The sequence below is a fragment of the Pseudochaenichthys georgianus genome, chromosome 3, assembly GCF_902827115.2.
Source record: "Pseudochaenichthys georgianus chromosome 3, fPseGeo1.2, whole genome shotgun sequence".
Classification (NCBI taxonomy): Eukaryota; Metazoa; Chordata; class Actinopteri; order Perciformes; family Channichthyidae; genus Pseudochaenichthys; species Pseudochaenichthys georgianus.
The window spans coordinates 35,760,474-35,779,897 of record NC_047505.1 but is presented as its reverse complement, the minus strand read 5'-3'; the positions used below and the strand labels follow the sequence as shown (position 1 = coordinate 35,779,897).

Sequence of the window (19,424 nt, the reverse complement as noted above, 5' to 3'; positions counted from 1 at the left end):
CCTGCAGAACTAATGACATAGTTATTACCTACTACTCTTTTCCCTCAACCTATCCTAAGGGAGTGCATGTACGTAGATATGTGGTGCCTCTCCACCTCTGTTCCTTACTTCTTACTTGCTACCCCTTATCCCTCAACCTATCCTAAGGGAGTGCATGTACGTAGACTAGAGATGTTAAGATTCACCGATTCGCATCGGTGCACCGGCATAAACGTTCAAGATGCGAGTGCACCGGTTGAAAGAGTGCACATCGGCTACAGTTTGGGTTGAACCGGGTTGAACTCGCGATGCATCGATTGCGTAGCGACTTTGCATCGGTAAAAAACCGATTCATTCATATAAAATCCCCTCATCTTGTCAACGCTCAGCAGAGACGATCTTTGATATTTGCTTCGCCACTACGGAGGCCGAGAGTCTCAGTTATCAACACACACGGAAGTTGAGGAGAAAGAGAAACACAGCGCACCGAAAAATACCTACAAATCAAACGTTTGGCAACACTTCGGATTGTTCAAGAAAGATGGTGTAATAATCCTTTATGCTATATAGTTGACCGCAGGTCATGGAGAGTAATAAGGTATCCGTAGACCTTTGTATGAGGTATTTGTATTACTTAACAGGTCTACAGCCATGATACATAGATCCGTCCTAGATGCGGGCTTGCATACACACAGTATCACTCCGCAGCCGGAACGTCCTGATGCGCGGCACTATATACTACAGACGGTCAACTTGAAAAATCGCTCGCAAATTGTTAACGATGCCGAGCCGCTTTAAAGTAGGCTACACAAGTAGTACGAGGAACTTAGCGACGCACATAAAGAGGCGACATGGGGTCTGCGGCTGAAAAGAGAAACCTGAAAGTTAGACTGAGTTAAATCACTCAGTGAGGGGTTCTGTCAGAGAGATGGTGTTTAGTTTACAGCAGCCTGTGACGGCCAATCACAGTTTAATGTCTTCCTTAACGGCCCGTCTACACTACAGCGTCGAAAGCTCCAAGCAGCTCCAAGCTGCCCATTCACTTTCAATGGGGTGACGTCACGTAGCCGCGCTTTTTTCGCCGAACTGAATTGTGGGTAGCCGAGCGAGGCGTCTCAGGCGACCCAGGCGACCAGAAGTTGAACATTGTTCAACTTCTGGTCGCCTGGACGCCGGAGTAGCCAGCGCCAGCCAATCAAATCCCGTTTCCCAAAATCTGACAGCTGAAGCGCTAGCCAATCAAACCGCGTCTAAGCTGGGAGAGATATCCCGCCGTTCATTTCTATATTTTCAAAAAAGTCGGAGGAGAAACTAACTATCGCCGTAGCGAATCACCCGGTTTTGTATGACCAGACCCTCTTCACCTCCCGGGATACAAACCGGAGGAACCAGGCATGGAGGGAGGTGGCAGAGACAGTGGGGGAAACTGGTAGGGTTTCGCCTGTTTGGGGAGTTTATATATATATATATTGCTCCCATACAATCCCCGGGGTTTTTGCTTTGTATGTCGGGGGCGGGAGATTCATGTGATTGGTTGTTGGCCGTGTTGCTTGAATAAAATCCCCAAGCTCCAGACACGCCCAGCTCCAAGCTATTTTTGGAGCTGTAGTGTGGACTCTCCGTTACGGAGCGTCCACACTACAGCTCCAAAAATAGCTTGGAGCTGGGCGTGTCTGGAGCTTGGGGATTTTATTCAAGCAACACGGCCAACAACCAATCACATGAATCTCCCGCCCCCGACATACAAAGCAAAAACCCCCGGGGATTGTATGGGAGCAATATATATATAAACTCCCCAAACAGGCGAAAACCTACCAGTTTCCCCCACTGTCTCTGCCACCTCCCTCCATGCCTGGTTCCTCCGGTTTGTATCCCGGGAGGTGAAGAGGGTCTGGTCATACAAAACCGGGTGATTCGCTACGGCGATAGTTAGTTTCTCCTCCGACTTTTTTTGAAAATATAGAAATGAACGGCGGGATATCTCTCCCAGCTTAGACGCGGTTTGATTGGCTAGCGCTTCAGCTGTCAGATTTTGGGAAACGGGATTTGATTGGCTGGCGCTGGCTACTCCGGCGTCCAGGCGACCAGAAGTTGAACAATGTTCAACTTCTGGTCGCCTGGGTCGCCTGAGACGCCTCGCTCGGCTACCCACAATTCAGTTCGGCGAAAAAGCGCGGCTACGTGACGTCACCCCATTGAAAGTGAATGGGCAGCTTGGAGCTGCTTGGAGCTTTCGACGCTGTAGTGTAGACGGGCCGTTACTGTAAGCAGTTATGAAATACCTGTTTGTGAAAGGTTATTTGTTTTCTTTATTGTTCATATAGAACCCACTGCTTTCTGCTCACTGGTGAGTTGGATGTTGAATGTTAAGCACATCAGGCAGCTGTTATTTGCACATTGTTAATCATGAGCAATGCATCCTTACATTGTTTAACTGTGAGGTGTTATAACATTGTACTCTGGAGAGCTTTTAAAGGTAAAAAAATAAACGGCATGATGGGATGTGCAGTACCAAACAGAGATGGGGTCGTTACTAAAAAAAAGTAATATATTACACTACTTCGTTACTATCTACATAAAGTAATTCGTTACTTTACTCGTTACTTTACTCGCAGGGCCGGCCCGCCCCTCCCTACAGGCAGATCACGCAGACTGCTAAAGTTTCAAATGTTCTCTTTAGTTCAGTTTCCATTGTCGCATAAGACTGATCCAGATAGCTCCTGAATGTTTTCCTATCTGACCATGGCTGTCCTCTGTCTCCTGCTATCTGACCGTGGCTGTCCTCTGTCTCCTGCTATCTGACCGTGGCTGTCCTCTGTCTCCTGCTATCTGTATATTTTGCGCAGTCTATCTCTGCTCACACTGTTGCGTCAGCGTGTTCTCCTGCGTGTTGGCCATGTGTTGCACTGGAGCCAGACTTCAGCCGAGCACGTACGAACTGCGCATGCGTGAGTGGCAATAACTCTCCTTACCAGCAGGCAGCGGTAGTGTGTATTCGTCATTCAAAACAAGCAACAACCGGAAAACAGAGAAGAAGAACTACGTGTGTGTGTGTGTGTGTGTGTGTGTGTGTGTGTGTGTGTGTGTGTGTGTGTGTGTGTGTGTGTGTGTGTGTGTGTGTGTGTGTGTGTGTGTGTGTGTGTGTGTGTGTGTGTGTGTGTGTGTGTGTGTGTGTGTGATATAAATAAACAACAGCTATGTGCGTTAGCTTCACCTAGCATGTGTTCTTTGCAGGTGTTTGTTGAGGTTTGATTATGACTGATTTTAGAAAGTAACGAAGTAACGCGTGTCGGGGCAATGTTAGTAACTGTAGTGTGATTACTGGATTATAAAAGTAGCGCGTTACACTACTCCGTTACCGACAAAGTAATATTATTACAGTAACGCGTTACAAAGTAACGCGTTACACCCAACTCTGGTACCAAATATGTAAAGCATTTTTTTGGTAATGTATGATTTGCTGCATATAAGGAATAAAACAAAAATCCTCTGTCATACCATATTGAAGTATCATTATTTTTGCATCGCATCGTATCGCACCGAATCGCATAATGTTGAATCAAATCGTATCGAACCGTATCGCAACAGGGGTGAATCGTATCGTATCGCATCGCCTGGTGTTTCAAATGTATCGTTAATGTATCGTATCGTGGCAACGTATCGAGATGCGCATCGCATCGGCCTCAGTGATGGAGATGCACATCCCTAACGTAGACACGTTAGTTTAGCTGCTATATGCTTGGACTGTCGGGGGACACCTTACTTCTTCCTTCTGTCTGTCTGTACCTGTGTACTCTCATGTTCCGATTAACCCAGCTTCCCCCAAATCTCTTTTGTGTCTATATCTACGCCGGGATCCTGAGTCGAGGCTGATGCTGTTGCTGTGGTCATGTGTCCTGGATCCTGAGTCCTGGGTCCTGAGTCCTGGATCCTCTATCCTGAGCACTGGATCTGAGTCCTGGACTTCGAGTGGTGGCTGAACCTGTCTCTGCGGTCCTGCCAGACTCTCACCATACTACTTCCCTGATGGCTCCCACAGGATTGTTGACATCCTCGTGGATTCATCTTATTATTATAGACACATGCATTTCCAAACATTTGGACTACCTATGTTGTAAATGTATTATCTCTTCGATTTACACACGGCATCTATTGCACGTCTGTCCGTCCTGGGAGAGGGATCCCTCCTCTGTTGCTCTCCCTGAGGTTTCTCCCATTTTTCCCTTTAAACTGTGGGTTTTCTCTGGAAGTTCTTCCTTGTACGATGTGAGGGTCTAAGGACAGAGGGTCTAAGGACAGAGGGTGTCGTATTGTCATACTGATATTCTGTACACACTGTGAAGACCACTGAGACTAATGTAACATTTGTGATATTGGGCTATATAAATAAACATTGATTGATTGATTGATTATTTATTATTTGTACTCAGGTTAATATAGAGTATAATGATGCAGAGCACAAAGCACCGCTGCGCCACACAGAGTTGATAACATGACTCTTTATAAAACAATGGCTCATTGGATACAGTAGGTACCACTTGTTTGGCCTCCTACGAACACCTTGTCTTTATTACAGAATTGACTCAATGAAAGGTAATCAGACACGGCTGCTGCTCGTGTTTTGTTTTTGCTCACAGCCAACAGGGCCTGAAGAGGACGATGATGAAGATGATGGGTGTCTAACTTGCCAGCAATGAATATGGCCCCGAGCACAAGCCCCAGCTCACTCTGTGGCGCCTGGTTGGCGCTCTGAGCGGGACTCCTGTGGTCCAAAGAGGGTTTGTCTCTGAGAGGAAGCGGGGTGTCAGAAGAAGGGGGCTGTTTTTGGGAAAGCAGAGTTTGGTTGTTTGTCCCTCAGTACGATCTCCCAGCTTGCAGAGCAGGTGCACAGCTGCAGCAAGTCAACATCTAGGCAGATCCCTTGGCAGTCCTCTCCATTTGTAGCCTCTTGCTTTGGGCACGGAGATTAGGACCAGCGGGATTGTGAGGAGTGGCATGATAGGAATGCTTTCCTCCGGAGCCAGAAATACTCAAGAGCCATTTTACACATTGAATCCACAAAGCTGTTTGTCCTCTCAGTGAAATGTTTCAGATTCATGAAAATTAGCAGTTTAAAACTTTAGGAGGGAAACATCTTGCTAGATAAGTATGGCGTGAGTTGGCTTCATGACTGCCTCTGACTTCTTCTCTGAAACTTAAGACACATTACTGATGAAAGCACCTATTTTCCCTGAGAGCAGCAGTATTCTAAAATGCAGTGCTGTGTCTTTGGGATCTTGTGTAACTATGCTAGATGTTGTTTCCTGAGTTCAGTGTGGTTAGAGAACCGTGCTGCTCTCACATTATAAGACAAATCAAAAGCAGTCTAAATTCAAAATGGCATATTGTTGGATTTTGGGTCCCGTATGCTTCGTGAACAGGCACAGCTGCAGTGCATTTTTCTGAGAAGAATGCTTATTAGCCTTTCAAATGAGCCCAAAAATACTCTGGTGACAGATGATACTGATTTGTTTTATCGGCCTTCGAAATCCTGATTTCCATGAAGCCCTATGGTTGCTATGAATGTGGACTATGTCGCAGTTTCTATTTCCTGGGTGCCTCTGCAATGTGGGCAATGAAGGAGCTGATAACTGACTGCTCAGGGGCCTCGCAGCCTTAAAAATATATGTTACCTAAAGGGAAACCAACTCAAACCAGCAATGAAAAATACTAAACAAGGTATAAGACCTGCATTCATATTTAAAAAAAAAAATTCATACAATGGGACTTGAGTGATTATCATGATACATACCATGGTAATGTCTGTAGTACCATTTGAACACTCTATGGAGTACCCGTTATCTGAGGTACCGCGGCATGTACTATAGTATCGGAGGTACCATGGTACGTACTATGGTACACTATGGTAACATCTGAGGTACCATGGTACATACTATGGTAAAATGTATTATGGGTTGTGGCCCTTGCCGAGGGCACCTGCTCCAAATGTTGATCTCACCATCTAGTCACTCATCACGAGTCCCACCCTAGCAACCAGGATGATGTCAGCTGCCTGCAGCACATGGGGGTCAGATTGGGAGATGATCAAACACACGATTCAACTGAGCTCCAGATGATCTTATCCAGACACCGCCCGAGCAGAAAAGGACAATTACACATTTGTTTTATAACTTTAAGGGTGGGGTTTACTAAAGTGGGGTTTTCCTTGACCCATTTTGAGGTGTTTGTCTGAAGCCCTGATGTTGTTCTCTTGCCAGGGTAAGTGATCCACGGTTTTTCTGTGCAGCGAAACTCAGAGTCCATTCAGCTGTGTGAAAGCTCGAGGCTGTGAAGTCACTGTGGGAAGTCATATAACCCTGAAAAGAGGCATCTGCCAGGCATTTCTTCGCCAGCAGACAATCCCCCCCAAAAAATGTTCCTAAAATCAGTTTCAGATGAATTGGTCAGGGGCATTAGGATGCTTTTGGGACACATGTGGCGAGGGTGAGACAGCGGGGGATATCCTTATTTTTGGAATGTCTGGGTGGGGGCTTGTGCAATTTAGCAACGCAGATTAGAAACTCAATTCTGAGAATGGGAGGGGAAAAAACACCACATACTTTTTGAGAGTCTGAGATATAAATATCTCTTAGAACAGGGGGGTCAAACTCAATTTCATCACGGGCCACATTAGCATCATGCTTGCACTGAAAGGGCCGGTTAAGACAATATAAAAATACATATATAAATATTTAATATATATAAAATAATATATTTTATTATATTATTGCCTCTGCATTGGATTATTATCACATAGGGTAATAACTTCATAATTAACTACGTCTGAAAGCAGAAGTCTACGGCAAATAAGTGCAAGTCTCTTCGGTGAGAATGTCACAAAATTATTTAAAAAGAAAAGCCAAATTCTGATCAAAAAAAAGAAGTGACATTTTGAAAAGAAAGTAACACTTAAAAAAAAGGCAAATTCTGAGAAAAAGGCATATTTGAGGTGCATTGTGGGACATGTAGTTTATGGGCAACGTGCTTCTGTAAATCGGCATGTAACGTATAATAAACATTTTCTTTGCAAGGTCTTGTGGGGCCGCATGAAATGAAGTCACGGGCCGGATTTGGCCCCCGGGCCTTGAGTTTGACGCCCCTGTTTTAGAAGAAATGTGAGCAGCTAATCCATTTATCATACACCAGATTCACAACTCAAGACAAATAATGCATGGAAAATCCTGAAACCTATCAATCATTAGCTCTTCATTTAACATGTTTTAATATTTGTGTTTCCTTATGTGAACTGTTACTAACAAAATGTCCTTAAAAGGAGAAGCTATGTGCAAAACGTCTTTAATGGCAGTACAAAAAACCCACTTCTAGCAATAGTATTAGCTCAGAGATTCCTGCAATCCGTGTCTCTGTCTGATCTTATCAGTGACCCACCGGTAGAGAGAGATCTGCATGCTGCTGACTGTCAGATCAGCGAATGAATGCAGGCTCTTATCTCTTCTCCCGCTCTGACAACTCTGAACTCAACATGAACTGACTCTTTCCCTCCAACAAATTAAGATTGAGAGTGTTTACAACAGAAAGTAAAGAGGATCTTTGTGTGGGCTAGTAGACATGAGACACACAAGTAGGCTACCCACGGATAGATTCTGTAACTTAGTTTCTTTCATTACCGAAACATGAGGGTTGAAAAACAAAGGTGAGGTGTACGTGCAGAACAGAGATCCTTTGTTGCACAAAATGATTTGTTTTGACACAGACGCAGAAGAACGGAGCCTTTGCTGCTGCAAGTCGCGTGCATCAGGTGTGATTTATCTGTTTACATGATAACTGGAACAATGAAGTAATATTAAGCTGTACAGACCTGTAACACAAACAGGCTGGTTACTAGGGAAGCACACATTTGGCTTTGTCCACCTGAAGTTTCTGATACCATGACTCAATTTGCAAATACCGAGAATAAACATCTGATACCATTCCCTCGCCAAAGTAAAATACTCGATTTACCTTACTGTGTGACAATATTTGGAAAGGCAAGCTGTTGCTGTGGTACCAAAAACTGTGAATGAACAAATGTAACATATACGGGAAACACTGAGTTTTATAATGACAAAGAAAATGTGTATGTGGATCAGCCATATCCTGGCTGATACCCATCAGGCAATTCAGATACGGAAATGCCTTTTGAAAAATAAAAATAAAATGAACTTTCAACTTTCCTGACTTATAAGATAAGGCTTGCAATATTAAAAATGTGTCTTATTGTTAGCAAATCCCAAGAAAAGGCCCAAACCAACAATGAGTTGACTCTACAAACTACAAGTGTCTCTGTACAGGAAGTCCTTGGTGCCACAGATTTGAATAATTGGCTGAAAATAGTCCCCAACAAAACTGCTGAGAAGAAGACCAATACTTTCTTTAATTCAAGAAAATAAGACACTCTTCAAAGAAGGTAAAAAGTCTCCGCACCCCCTTTTCTCAATTGTATTCAGAATTATACTATTTCAGATATTCTAAACAAATACATGTTTGTTGTAAAGTTGGCAATGGGAGTCTTTCTTTTAAATAAATGAATGATTTCTATGACATGTTAATGTGCTGTTGAATGCTCTTGTTATTATGTGTTTTGATTTGCTTTTATCCTTGCTGGTATTTGTGTGTTATTGCTCCGGGTCTAGTGGGGTCGGTGCCCACTTCCTTATAAAAACACATGTCTTTGTTATAATAATAAGAAATTGGTTTGAATCCAACTTAAAGGACAGAAAAAACTTTGTTTTGTAAATACACATCTGAGTTGACAAATATGACATGTGGGGTACCTCAAGGCTCCATCTTGGGGCCTCTTCTCTTTAACATCTACATGCTACCACTGGCTCAGATAATGAAAAACAACTAAATAAGTTACCATAGCTATGCAGATGACACACAGATGTACGTAACCATTTCACCAGCAGACTATGCTCCAATTCAAACACTGAGTAAGTGCATTGAACAAATCAATGACTGGATGTGTCAGAACTTTCTCCAATTAAACAAAGATAAAACTGAGGTAATGGTTTTTGAAGCCAAGGCAGAACGTATAAAAGTTAGCGCTGAGCATCTGTCTGCAATGTTCAAAACAACAGATAAAGCCAGAAATCTAGGTGTAGTCATGGACTCTGACCTGAGTTTCAGTTACTAAATCAGCCTACTATCACCTAAAGAATATATCTAGGATTAAAAGACTAATGTCACAGCAGGATTTGGAAAAACTTGTCCATGCTTTTATCTTCAGTAGACTGGACTACTGTAAAGGTGTCTTTGCAGGTCTCACTAAAAAAATCTATTAGAAAGCTGCAGCTGATTCAGAACGCCGCTGCTCGAGTCCTCACTAACACTAAGAAAGTGGATCACATCACTCCTGTTCTGAAGTCTTTACACTGGCTTCCTGTGTGCCAAAGAATAGATTTCAAAATACTGCTGCTGGTTTATAAAGCACTGAATGGTTTAGGCCCAAAATACATTTCTGACCTCCTGCTAAATTATGAACCATCCAGATCTTTCAGGTCTTCAGGGACTGGTCAGCTTTCTGTCCCCAGAGTCAGAACTGAACATGGTAAAGCAGCGTTCAGTTATTATGCTCCAAATATCTGGAACAAACTCCCAGAAACCTGCAGGTCCGCTGCAACTCTTACTACTTTTAAATCCAGGCTGAAGACTTTTCTTTTTGATGCTGCTTTTAATTGAACTATTCACATCTTAAACTGCACTGTAACTTTTATCCATGTATTTTTTCTTTTAATGTTTATTTTATTATCTTTTTAATGATTTTAAATGCCATTTTCTTAATGTCTTTTATTTTTTGTAAAGCACTTTGAATTGCCTATATACTTTGAAGGTGCTATATAAATAAACTTGCCTTGCCTTGCCTTTCCTTTGTTCCTTGATGGCACACAATAAAAGCTTTATTTGTATTAGATACAAATGTTGTATAATCCTGCAAAAACCCAATATGAAAAAGAATAGAAAAACTCAAACAAAGTCCAGCTGCTTTGCAAAAAGTGAAACAATGTGGGTTTTTTGGTGGGTTTTCTTCAAAATGTACGTCCTGAGTAGGAATAAACAGACCCCCCACATGGTAGGCAAGGAGATGAACTTGTTCAGAATAACACCAGACTAGGGAAAAACACATCCACCTTATAACATCTGGACAACATGACAGAAGCCACCTTCATCACTCACTGGTGAAGAAGACACACTATGGCTCTTTAAAAACATCTTATAAGTATCCACCGACCTTACACTTATTCAGGCACTTAAACAACAGAAGACTGAATGTCAGTATTTTGGAGGTTGTCTTACTGATGATACCGTTCATATGGTGACATCTAGTGGACACTCTTTGTCATGATCGAAATGTAGACGAGTCATGATGAAAGCAGGCTCTATACCTCCAAAACAGAAAGAACTTGCTGCATTTTGACACAGTTAAGAGTCTTAACAGCTTCTCAAACTATGAAATACTGGGACCTCTGAAATGGAATTAGTCATACACTTTTGAAAAAAAAAGTGGTGTTTTATTATATGTTTTTCATACAAGTTTAAATGTGACAAAGCAATACACATATTAATCTACTGCTGTACTCTATTACATGTCATTAAAATGAATTAAAACACAGGAAGTCAGAAAGCACAAACTAAGAAACTGGATGTATTTCTTCATAAAATAATAACTAAATATTCACTTATTAGTTGTATTTTTCTGCTATTTCAATTGCATCTCATGATCAGATTATTTTAGAGAACTGCTTCCTACAATTGCTTGATGAGATGTTTTGTTACAGAAGAAAGTAGGCCAAATCATATCAGTAAAACGTTTAACGCTGCAGATGGCTCAGTAAGTGTATGTTATTAAACATTATCAGACCTAGACTATCCTCCTCAGTGAGGTGTGTTCACTGAGCCGGAGCGCCCTGGTTCTTCCTCTCCTGCCACGACTTCTTCCTCAGCTCCAGCTCAACGTCAGTGAATGAAGCCGGACCCCAGTTAGTGATCCTCTGAGGACCTTTATGACCTAAGAAATCAGATCGCAAACAAGGAGGGGAGGTGTTTTAAAAAGATGAACTTGCAGAAAGATTCCTCATGATGCTTTTCGTTGTGCTGGTTGTTGAAACTTTGCAAACGTTTCTTATCAAACTATTTTTAATCTGTAGGCACAAGGGACTGCTGTATTTTAATCAAGTATTTAGTTTCTTTGAACTCATAGCAGGTTGAATATCAAAGATAAGCCTACATGCAGTACAAACTAATATTTATTATGAAAGACATTACAAAAAACTGAATATTAGCATATTTTCCTGATATTCAAAAATCCTTAATTAGGGCAGCTCCACGGACTGAGCTACTGCCTGCTATTATTGTCACACATGAACAAAGCACAGCACACACAGTGAAATGCAGACTCTGGCTTTAACTAGTATTAAGAGCGGTGGGCACCTATTATCTTTCATAGGACCCTGGGAGGAGCACAGAAAGCCCCGTTTCCATGAACTTGATGCACAGAGCTAAATGCCGGTGAAATACACCTGTCTTATGCTGATTTATTTTACAACTGATGTTCATACCTGGCTGGATGAGATGCACCAGACCTTCATGTTTGGCCACCTTGTCCTTCCAAGTCTTTGTCTTGTTAGCTGCTCGTTCAAGCTTCATCGACACCTCCTGTATTACATAAGGAGGAAGTGAGATAAAATAAATTAGAACATGTTAATTAAAAAAAGTTTAAATAATCCATTCTGGTGTCATATTTCACATCATTTCCCACATGTTGTTTGCTCATAATGTATTTATATGGTCCTGATCTAATAAAGGCAGATCATCTTGAAAAATGTGTATCAATAATCTTCAAATAATACCTTAATAAAAACCTTAATTCTTATACTTGTAATTCTCATAACAGACTGCCTGTGGTTCTGTTAGCTCAAGCTTATTTTATTGTTCCATAAACTGAACAACATTTATAAGAATCTTCAAGCCTCAATCAAATAAATAAAACAAATCTGATGTAAAATACAAACATACTTGTTGGTGAATGAAGACAGAAGAATATTGCATTCTGCTTAATGGAATTATTAATAAGGAATATATCTATGTTTGATGCCGAGGGTCAGTTACTACCCTCCTCCTGTGGGAGCTGACCTGGTACTGCTCCAGCGCCCCGAGCCGCTCCCTCTCCAGCTTCTCCAGCTGCAGCATGGCCGCCTGCAGCTCTCTCTCTTTGAGCCGCTGCTCGGCCACCAGCTCCTGCTTCTCCGCCTCCGTCTGCGACAGCGCCCTCTGCTGCTGCCGGTGGAACCGCTCCAGCTCGGCCCGCTTCGCTGCCTCCTCCTCCAGCAGACTGTGGGGGTGAACACAGCAATGATGCTTACATTTCATTAGGGTTGAATAGCATAGTTATAAACAAATTCAGCCGCATTCTTAAAAAAAGGGAAATGGAGAGCTTGAGCCATAAAAGGAACAATAGAAAAAATCCAAAACAGTTTGAAAGTTCCTTACAGGCAGAGAACAGACAATCACATTCACTTCAAATCAGTTCTGCTTGTGTTCACTTTAGCAGGACAATAGTAGCAAGTGCTGCTCACTGAGCATTTCTCACAGGCAGGAGGAACAATGCAAGTATCCTTCACCTGGCCTGCAGCTTGTGCATGGCCTCCTCGTCCTGCTTGGCCTGCTTCTCGTCCTCTAAGGCCTCCTCCAGGCGGCGGTACATGTCCTCCAGCTCGCGGACGCGCAGCAGGTACTGCTCCAGCTCACTGGACTTCTGAGCCACCTGCTCCTCCATCTGCTGACGCACCTAAGAGGCAACACACACATTCACACACAGTTTCTCAGATTCCAATGTGATGTATTTAAACTGCTTGTTTTGTCACATTATTTGTTACAAAATAGAGACAATCAAGGAATCTCATTGTTTGAGAGCTTAACAAACGTCCTTTCTCGTGACGAGACAGTCTTAGTTTACCAGACTTGTCTCTGTTTAGTTTTAAGACCATGTTTGTGGAGTCAGATTCAGACACTGTGGTTACCATTTGCTCTCTCTTCAGCTCCAGTCTGTAACGATCCTGCAGGTCTAACTGCGTCTGCTTCCTCGTGTGCTCTTCTTCTGCTGCTGTGGCTGCAGCCTCTTCCATTTTCTGTCAAGCCAGAACAAGAGGGAGGAGCTGTTACTTCTCTTTATTGGAGATATTTATAAAGAGTATTAGGTTGGTTGAACTAAAAAGTAATCTGTAGTTCAGTGTGCTCTTCTCTCTCGAAATAACATTGTATTTGGTAAACGCAAGGTGAATTCAGAAGAAGATCAATGTATTCAAAAACCGTATGTGACATGATCAGTAATTGGCTTTTCACAGAAAAAAGAGGGTTTGACATTTGAAGAGCCATCTGGCAGAAGAAACAGAAGTGGGAAGCCATCAATAAACTGCTGCAGCTGCGCACTCACTGCAGGTGTCTGTGACAGACCTATCGTTTCATTTGCAGAGCAGGTTTTACTTCCCCTTTCTTTCTGAATAATCTGCTGCATGATGTCTGGGTTTTTTGGCTGTCGGCTGGGATTGATTTCACACAACAATATGCTCAAATAAAGAGAAGTGGACTACAAACTCACAAAACTAACAGAACTACCTGATTAACATCAAATAGTTTGAAAAATGTTAAGTCTAGTTTGTAGTCTTGTTGGATTGCACTGTTATATATTACATACAATATCATTTCATTTACTTGTTTGAACTGATTTTCTACTTGTTGTGTTTCTTTTGCACTTTTTCACATGATTTTGACCTTTTGTATGAAACACTCTGTTTATGGCTGACGTGCTATATATAAATACACCTGACTTTTCCCTGGGGCCAACACGACTTGACACATTCTGGTTTTTAACATTAGAGCTGTGCCGATGGTAACTGGACACGACGAGGTGTGGCAGCCTCCTTATCAGTCAGGGTTCAGGTCTGAAGGGCTGAGCAGGGAGCAGTACCTTCCTCAATCCCTCCAGCTGTCTCTGTTTGTTCTCATTGGCCGCCTGCAGATGCTTCATCCTCTCCGCCAGGTCGTCCTCCTCCGTCTGCTGCCTCTGCCGGAGCTCCCTGCGCCTCAGCCGGGCCTCGCGGTGAGGCGATGGCAGCCCCAACCTCAGCAGCTGAAGGCACGTCTGGATAGCTGCCACAAGAGGAAGATATGGATGCACTGTTGAGTCAACGATGACATTTAGAGTCAATGATGAAGAACATAAAGAGACAATGATGACAGGACTCTTGCCTTGAAGCCATTCCTGCTTTTTCTTTTTGTCTGAGGCGCTGATCTCGAAGCTTTTATCAGTGCACTTGATAATGAACATGCATTTCTTCCCTTCTTTATCCGGGAGAGACTGCAGGACAGAGAAAACACCACTTCAGTCCCACCATACTAAATACACAAAACCATGTAGGAACAATTCAACAATGCTTAATCTATTTCTGATCTATATCACTATCCGTCAGTAAATATCAGTTATAATGTCACTTCAAATATTTGTAATCAATACAACCTCCATCAATCATCAATCCAATTTGATTTATATAGCCCAAAATAATATGAAATTACAAATAACACATTTGTCTTGAGTGGCGTTACAGTGTGTGCAGTAAATGACACCCTTAGAACCTCTCCTACTTAACAGCATTACTTCCTATGATATGTTATTTACTAGAAAAGGGTATCCACACACCTCCACACAGCAGGTTGGGTCCAGAATGATGTCTCCTTTCTTCTCCGCAAGGTCTTCACAGACGTAGTATGACAGTGAGTTGGGACGAAGGACAAACCACCGCTCGGTCCAGTTCTTCCTTTTGTGACCCTTTTTCATCATGTATCCCTTCCAAACACAGTGTAGCCGTTAACAGAGACACCTGATTCACGCTGACATAATCACTGTGACATATAAACAAAACAAGTAATGCCATCTTGATCATTCATAAAGCAAATAACTGATCATTGAGAAAACACATGGAATATATGTACAAGTAGATGCATCATATAGTTCTATACTGCAGAATTAGAGTCGAGTTATTTTTAATAAATACATTGAATATTTGTGCATTTAGGTTATGAATGTGTTTGATTGTGTTTACGTTATCATTAATACTACAAAGGATGTGAGGACATGAGCTACTGTTATGCGGTGTTGCAATATATATAGCACATCTATTGTTGTCATAACTGTACAACTTTAGAGTTTTAAGGAACTTTAAGAAAAAACAGAACAAGCCAAATCTTCATGGAAAACTACACTTGTGTTTCTGTTCAACCAAATAATACTTGACTGATTTTTATCTTTATTTCCAAAAAAAAGGTATTCTTATATAGGAATATAGTAATTTATTTAAATATCTGGGTTTCTTTCTACTTTGTGAACAAAGCAGAACAAATGTAAGTGTGTGTGGGTTACACATAATAAATTAGATGAATGTCCTGTCCAACCTGCTTGAGCACATCCAGTATGAGCTCCTGGAAGACCTCCCCGATGCCCATGGAGAGAGTCTGCCGGGTCATGCCCTTAGTGAAGTGACCCAGCCCCAGCAGCTCGATCAGCTCCCAGGCACTCAGGCGGTTATTCTTTGAGTGCAACTGCAGCTTGTAATCGCAAAACTTCTCCTCACTCCATCCACTCCCCATGGCCTCCATCAGCTTTCGAAGGAAGCACTCAATCTAAGGAGACAAAATAACTTGAACCATGTATGAAGAAGGGGGAGGTTAAAGTGTCTTTGCTTCATTATTAACTTGCAGGAAAGAAATCCCACAGAAAACAAGGATTCTCCCTCACCTCCTCCGTAATCATGACCAGTGGGTATTTGTCTTCTGACAGAAAGTTGAAAATGCACCAGACTTTGAAAGCATCGTCATCTGAGATGAGTAGGTGTTTAGTGGAGATATTCTTCTTGTAACACAGTGTCCAGCACATCTTGTTGAATTCAAGTACATCAAATTCCTCCTGCACCTGAGAATGAAAACACACCATTCAGTCAGTCAGACGGGGTGGCAGCACCAGTGAAGGCAGCGTGTTTACAAATGCTAAGCAGGAGACTGGTGTTAGTCTCCTTTCAGAACCTCCATTCTGCAGGATGGGAGGTACAAACCTGATGTAATTAAATGCCTCATTTTGATTCAAGTCAGAGCCCTCAAGAAAAAGGCAAGAAAACAGCTTCCAAGTACAAAGAGTGAAACTCAAGCAGTTACTGACTGACATGAGACTTTATCAGATGTGTTATTGCACAGAGTTTGCATAGCTACAGGGAGAACAAATCTACCCCCCCTTTTGCAAAGAGTGTATAAGGATGTAGCCCATTGTATGTACTCGTTTTTTGTACTACCAAAGAATAAATAATAGAAAAAGCACATTCTTCACAGAAGAGAAGTGGTTGTTACCATTTCCTCTACCACAGAGCAAAACAGGTCATGATTAGTCATACTAATCTGTGTCACGCACTCTTCAACAGAGAAGAAGAGTGTTTTATTTTATCCTACTGTTACTATTTATGTAACTGTCTGATTCTTTCTTTAAATTGTTTTTATTTAAGTTAAAACGCTTTCCATGGCAAAGTTCAACAGTGTAAGTGAGAGGTGTGGTACCACTAGGGCTACATCATCCCTTTTGGACTCAAATTTGATTATGTTTATATACAGTTTATACATACAGCTGTACAACCACCACGGCCCCTGGTAGACCCCCCCCCCACACACACACACACACACACACACAACACACACACACACACACACACACACACACACACACACACACACACACACACACACACACACACACAGACTGCAAAACCCCTGATCAAACTGTCTGTAAATATAAAACTTTGTGGAATATACCCTCCTGCAATTCCTGTTCATTTATTTGTTTCTCTCAATGTATTTACAATTGGCACACAGTACCAGCTACGTTGTATGGTGACTTTAAAACAAAACAAATATAATGCTTATTGTTTACCATTGTATGATATCTGCTATTAGTTATTTATTTATTGTGTTCTTTTATTTTTAATTATGTAAGTAAACTTAGTTATTTTATATTTTTTAATATGTAAGTCTATTCTCCTCACTTCTGCTGTTGTAATAATGTAAATAGGCCCATTAAAGGGACAAATAAAGGAATTTAAATTCTGATTAGGAACCTATGGATGAGCTCAGTGCAACTGAGGAACAATTGCCTATTTTCACTTGAGTCATCTAGGAAGGACATTTTCTCAGTTCATTGATATCAATCTTGTTCTTTCAGGAAATGGGGCAAATGTTTGTGAATGCATTACGCTTCTTCTATAGTGTTACATTTGTATTGTAAACGTGTTTAGATCACTAGATTGTTGAGCACCTACACAAATAGACAGGAGAGGTGTAAACAAATAAATACAGTTTTGCTATCGTTACCAAAACTAAGATATATTAATGGTACTAGCATAAAATATAAACAATCCCTACCCTGGTTCTCATAATTGCAAATGAAAGTTGATTGACTGGATTTTAGACTCTCCCTTTATTCTGCAACTGCTTCAGCATTGTTGTCCCCACCTTGTCCAGGATAAACCTGTTGAGGTAAGGCATGTAGCCTTGGTTGGACAGCGGCCCTTTATCGTCATCTTTGAAATGCTCTTCAAGGGCCACAGGGTCATGAGGGATCTTCATCACTGTGCACAGGCTGTGGGACAGCACCTAAAGAAACACAATTTAAATGGGAATTAGACACTACCGTAAGACATGCAGGTAAGGGGAAATACATGTCGTCAAGAGACATAAATATGCAGTTATACATTCTTTCCAAATGAACATATGTTTGTAAGTCAAAGAGCTGATGATCAGTCTCACAGTTTTTAAGTTTTGCTATCATACTGTACATGCAAAAACCTTTGCTGACAGTTACAAGCATTGCTAGCCAAGCGTTACTGCTTCCCTTAAAATTGAACTTTTTTACACTTTACCCAGAAGTGACTCATGCCCTGTAACTTTGTATCAACAAGCATCAAAACTAGATTCTAAAATCCTCTACTTTGAGTCTCCTCTGTTCTCTCTCAATCTGTGGCAGTAGATAGATAGTGGACAATTATCTTTATACTGGTCATCACAATAATATGAAGACCAGAAAAAACATCTTAAGTAATAGGGAAATGTTTTTGTCAATCTCGACATTGACATCAAACTCTGTCTTTTAAATTCAGTCAAACAGCCTGTATATTTTTCAAAGGTGTTTATTATGTGAATTGTTCTTCAATCTTAAAAAATCCCTGTATAAGGACATGTGAATAAGGTAGGATAAATAATCAAATCTGACAAGGCCAATATACTGGCATTTCTGCAGTAGCCTATAGTGAAATACATAAAGATTGTATAATTCACTTGTTTACTGTATTAATTAAAAGTGGCAATGTTGCAATACAAGGGTGTCCACTTACAAAGCAACCACGAAGGGTTCACAAGTTTAGTATTATTGCATGTGTTTAAAAAATGTACTATTACTACTGGCATAGTAATGTTGAAGCACTATTTAAATGTATATATGGCCATGGGGAAGCTGAACTAGACAATAGGGTTGAACTTAGCAATGATGTTGTCTAAGTTCATCTTTAACTATAGAGAATATCATAGTTTATTATAATTTAGCTTGTTATTTAAAAGTCTGCAAAACAGCTCAATGCATTGATAGGTTACAAAGTTCAATATGTTCCCCTGAAATAGCTAATTAGCATAACATAAATATACACTGTTTGCTAAGTAAAGTTCCTTTAAAAATCGCAAAAAAGTGTAGGATACTTATGGTATGATGTGAAGGTCTTATGTATCTTACTTACGGTCTAGTCCTACCTAAAGCAACGTTACACAGTTCACAGATAGTTTGGGTTTCTATTCACCAAAAGTAAAAACCAGAACTGAAACACACCTTCAACTGAGACTTGGACACTTTTCCACGTTGATCCACGTCCAGGGCCGTGAAGGCGTGCCATATGGATTTTAAAATCTCGTCTCGAAGCCACATGTCGTCCCTCAGCAGCAGCAGCAGTCTGTGTGTGTGTGTGTGTCGGTAGTTTCTCCGTCCTGTCGAACAAGTGCAGTGGTGATGGCGCAGCAGCAGAGTGAGGCGATAGCGCCACATAACGTTTCATTTATTATCATCACTCAGTCGCTGCGAAAATAACCGACCATTTAGGGCAGTTTTTCCAATTGTAAAAAAGCATGTTGACTGCCATGAGCGGTGGAAAGTACATTGTATCTTCAATTGAGTATTTCCATGTTATGCTTCTTTTTAACTACACTACATTGCAGAGGGAAATGTTGTACCTTTTACTTCACTAAATGCATTTCAAATCTATTGTCACTTTTCTTATGCTGAAATGGGCCGTTCCCCATAATGAATGATTTCACATCTGTTAATTTAATTA

The 19,424-nt window shown here is 41.4% G+C and overlaps 1 protein-coding gene across 3 annotated transcripts; it reads right to left on the bottom strand.

The window, feature by feature from the left end:
• Nucleotides 1–10,507: 10,507 nt before the first annotated feature.
• On the bottom strand, nt 10,508–19,096 carry swap70a (switching B cell complex subunit SWAP70a). Of its 3 annotated transcripts, none has more exons than XM_034078904.2 (12): nt 18,926–19,096; nt 17,563–17,703; nt 15,809–15,982; nt 15,466–15,693; nt 14,714–14,860; nt 14,266–14,374; nt 13,985–14,193; nt 13,038–13,145; nt 12,639–12,805; nt 12,151–12,349; nt 11,577–11,673; nt 10,508–11,026 (listed from the first exon to the last, which is right to left on the bottom strand). In XM_034078904.2, the coding sequence occupies exons 1-12, from the start codon at nt 19,019–19,021 to the stop codon at nt 10,908–10,910; spliced, it is 1,794 nt and encodes a 597-aa protein (XP_033934795.1). In that variant the 5' UTR covers nt 19,022–19,096; the 3' UTR covers nt 10,508–10,907. The 3 variants fall into 3 exon arrangements, with proteins under 3 accessions (XP_033934795.1, XP_033934803.1, XP_033934809.1); XM_034078912.2 differs by having other exon boundaries at nt 13,985–14,166; XM_034078918.2 differs by lacking the exons at nt 17,563–17,703; nt 18,926–19,096 and adding an exon at nt 16,122–16,230.
• Between the last annotated feature and the right edge of the window lie 328 nt (nt 19,097–19,424).

Excerpts from the sequence above, each read along its gene's own strand:
- swap70a (XM_034078904.2), bottom strand. The coding sequence starts at position 19,021 with ATGTGGCTTCGAGACGAGATTTTAAAATCCATATGGCACGCCTTCACG. Across the intron at positions 17,704-18,925 it reads TGTCCAAGTCTCAGTTGAAG|GTGCTGTCCCACAGCCTGTG; the intron begins GTGTGTTTCAGT and ends GTGTTTCTTTAG. Across the intron at positions 14,194-14,265 it reads AAAGCAGGAATGGCTTCAAG|TGCATCCATATCTTCCTCTT; the intron begins GCAAGAGTCCTG and ends TTGACTCAACAG.